This window comes from Trachymyrmex cornetzi, unplaced genomic scaffold, assembly GCF_001594075.2.
Source record: "Trachymyrmex cornetzi isolate Tcor2-1 unplaced genomic scaffold, Tcor1.1 scaffold239, whole genome shotgun sequence".
In the NCBI taxonomy this organism is placed as follows: Eukaryota; Metazoa; Arthropoda; class Insecta; order Hymenoptera; family Formicidae; genus Trachymyrmex; species Trachymyrmex cornetzi.
Window position 1 is genome coordinate 2,577 of NW_017297050.1, and position 1,495 is coordinate 4,071.

At 53.9% G+C, this 1,495-nt stretch overlaps 1 protein-coding gene across 1 annotated transcript in view; it reads right to left on the bottom strand.

Moving 5' to 3' along the window:
• The window catches only part of LOC108761073 (uncharacterized), a 3,436-nt gene that overhangs the window by 680 nt on the left and 1,261 nt on the right, over positions 1–1,495 (bottom strand). The window contains exon 2 of the mRNA XM_018507408.1: positions 55–1,376. Within this exon, the coding sequence (XP_018362910.1) occupies positions 55–1,376 (1,322 nt within the window). The remainder of the gene's footprint in view (positions 1–54; positions 1,377–1,495) is intronic.

The following is a 1,495-nucleotide window of genomic DNA, read 5'->3' on the forward strand; positions in this document are numbered from 1 at the left end:
GTCCACTTGAAAACGAAACGTGTCGTCGTGGGGAAGCCACGAAATTCCGAGTACCTTAAGGGTCTCGTCCTGCTGAAGGAGGTGATCCTCCATGTCGGTTTGACGCGTTGCCAAATCGCGCAGCAATTCAGGCGAATTCGACGCCCATTTCCGTAATTGAAAGCCCCTTCGCTGAAGGAGTCCCGTCAATTGCTCGCGACATTCCATCAGCGACGCGACGTCATCCTCACCGAATAGCGCGTCGTCGACGTAGGCGGAGTCGCGTAGTATCGGGACGGCCGCCGGATAGTCGGACCCTTCGTCTAACGACAATTGTTTCAAAACGCGCATCGCGAGATATGGAGCGGGAGCGAGCCCGTACGTTACGGTCAAAAGCCGGAAATGCATGATCGGCGTGTTGCAGGACGGACGCCAGAGAATTCGTTGGAAGTCGGTATCGAGATTATTCACGAGGATTTGCCGGAACATCTTGGCGATGTCTGCTGCATAAACAAAACGCCACTGCCGCCAGCGCAGCAGAATAGCGGGGAGATCTTGCTGTAACTTCGGTCCGACCAGCAGATGGTCGTTAAGCGACGTGCCGTTCGTCGTTTTGCACGAGGCGTTAAAAACGACGCGTAACTTCGTGGTACTACTCGTTTCGCGCAAAACCGAATGATGCGGAATGTACACGGGCGTAAGAGCGGTGTCGCAGGGACTTTCGATCGCGCTCATATGTCCCAAGGCGAGATATTCCGCCAAAAAGTCATTATACTGCGCGGAGAGTTCGGCGTGCCGACTTAGCTTCCTTTCCATTTTCTCGTAGAATATCGTGGCGATAGGCAGGGAATCGCCTATGTCGATTGGTAGTTCGTGCCGGAAGGGCAATCGAACAATGTACCGTCCTTCTGGAAAACGGCTATGAGTGGCGAAGAAGTGTTGTTCGCAACGCTCCTCCTCGTCGGTAAGTGGAGGGGGGCGCGAGACCTCCTCGTCCTCCCAAAATTGCCTGAGAAGCGAATTCGTGTCGTGCGTAGACACGTTATGACAGACGCAAACGTTCTCGGATTCAATCCGGCCGCGACCCGTGGGGCCGGAGATAATCCAGCCTAACGCTGTCAATTGAGCGGTAGGCGTTCCAATAGGGCCTTGCCGGAGGCCATTTTTCAACAAGGAACCGTATAAGTTGGCACCGATTAGTAGGTGAATCCGATGTCGACTTGAAGGATCGGGATCGGCAAATGAGATGCCTTGCAAGTGAGGCCACGACTCGATGGGCTGAGTCCGTGACGCGGCGTACGAAGTGATATTTTGAAACACGTAGGCGTGCAGCGGAAAGGCCGGTTCCGCACTGGAACACGGCTTTAATGTCAGCACGACGCGAGATCTCGCGACGCCTGTAAATTTCTCGCCGAAACACGTAACTTGCAAATTTGAGCGTTGTCGCTTTGTACGCAACGTCTGACAGAGCGATTGCGAAATAAAACTGAAAGTGGATCCTTGATCCAGTAAGGCG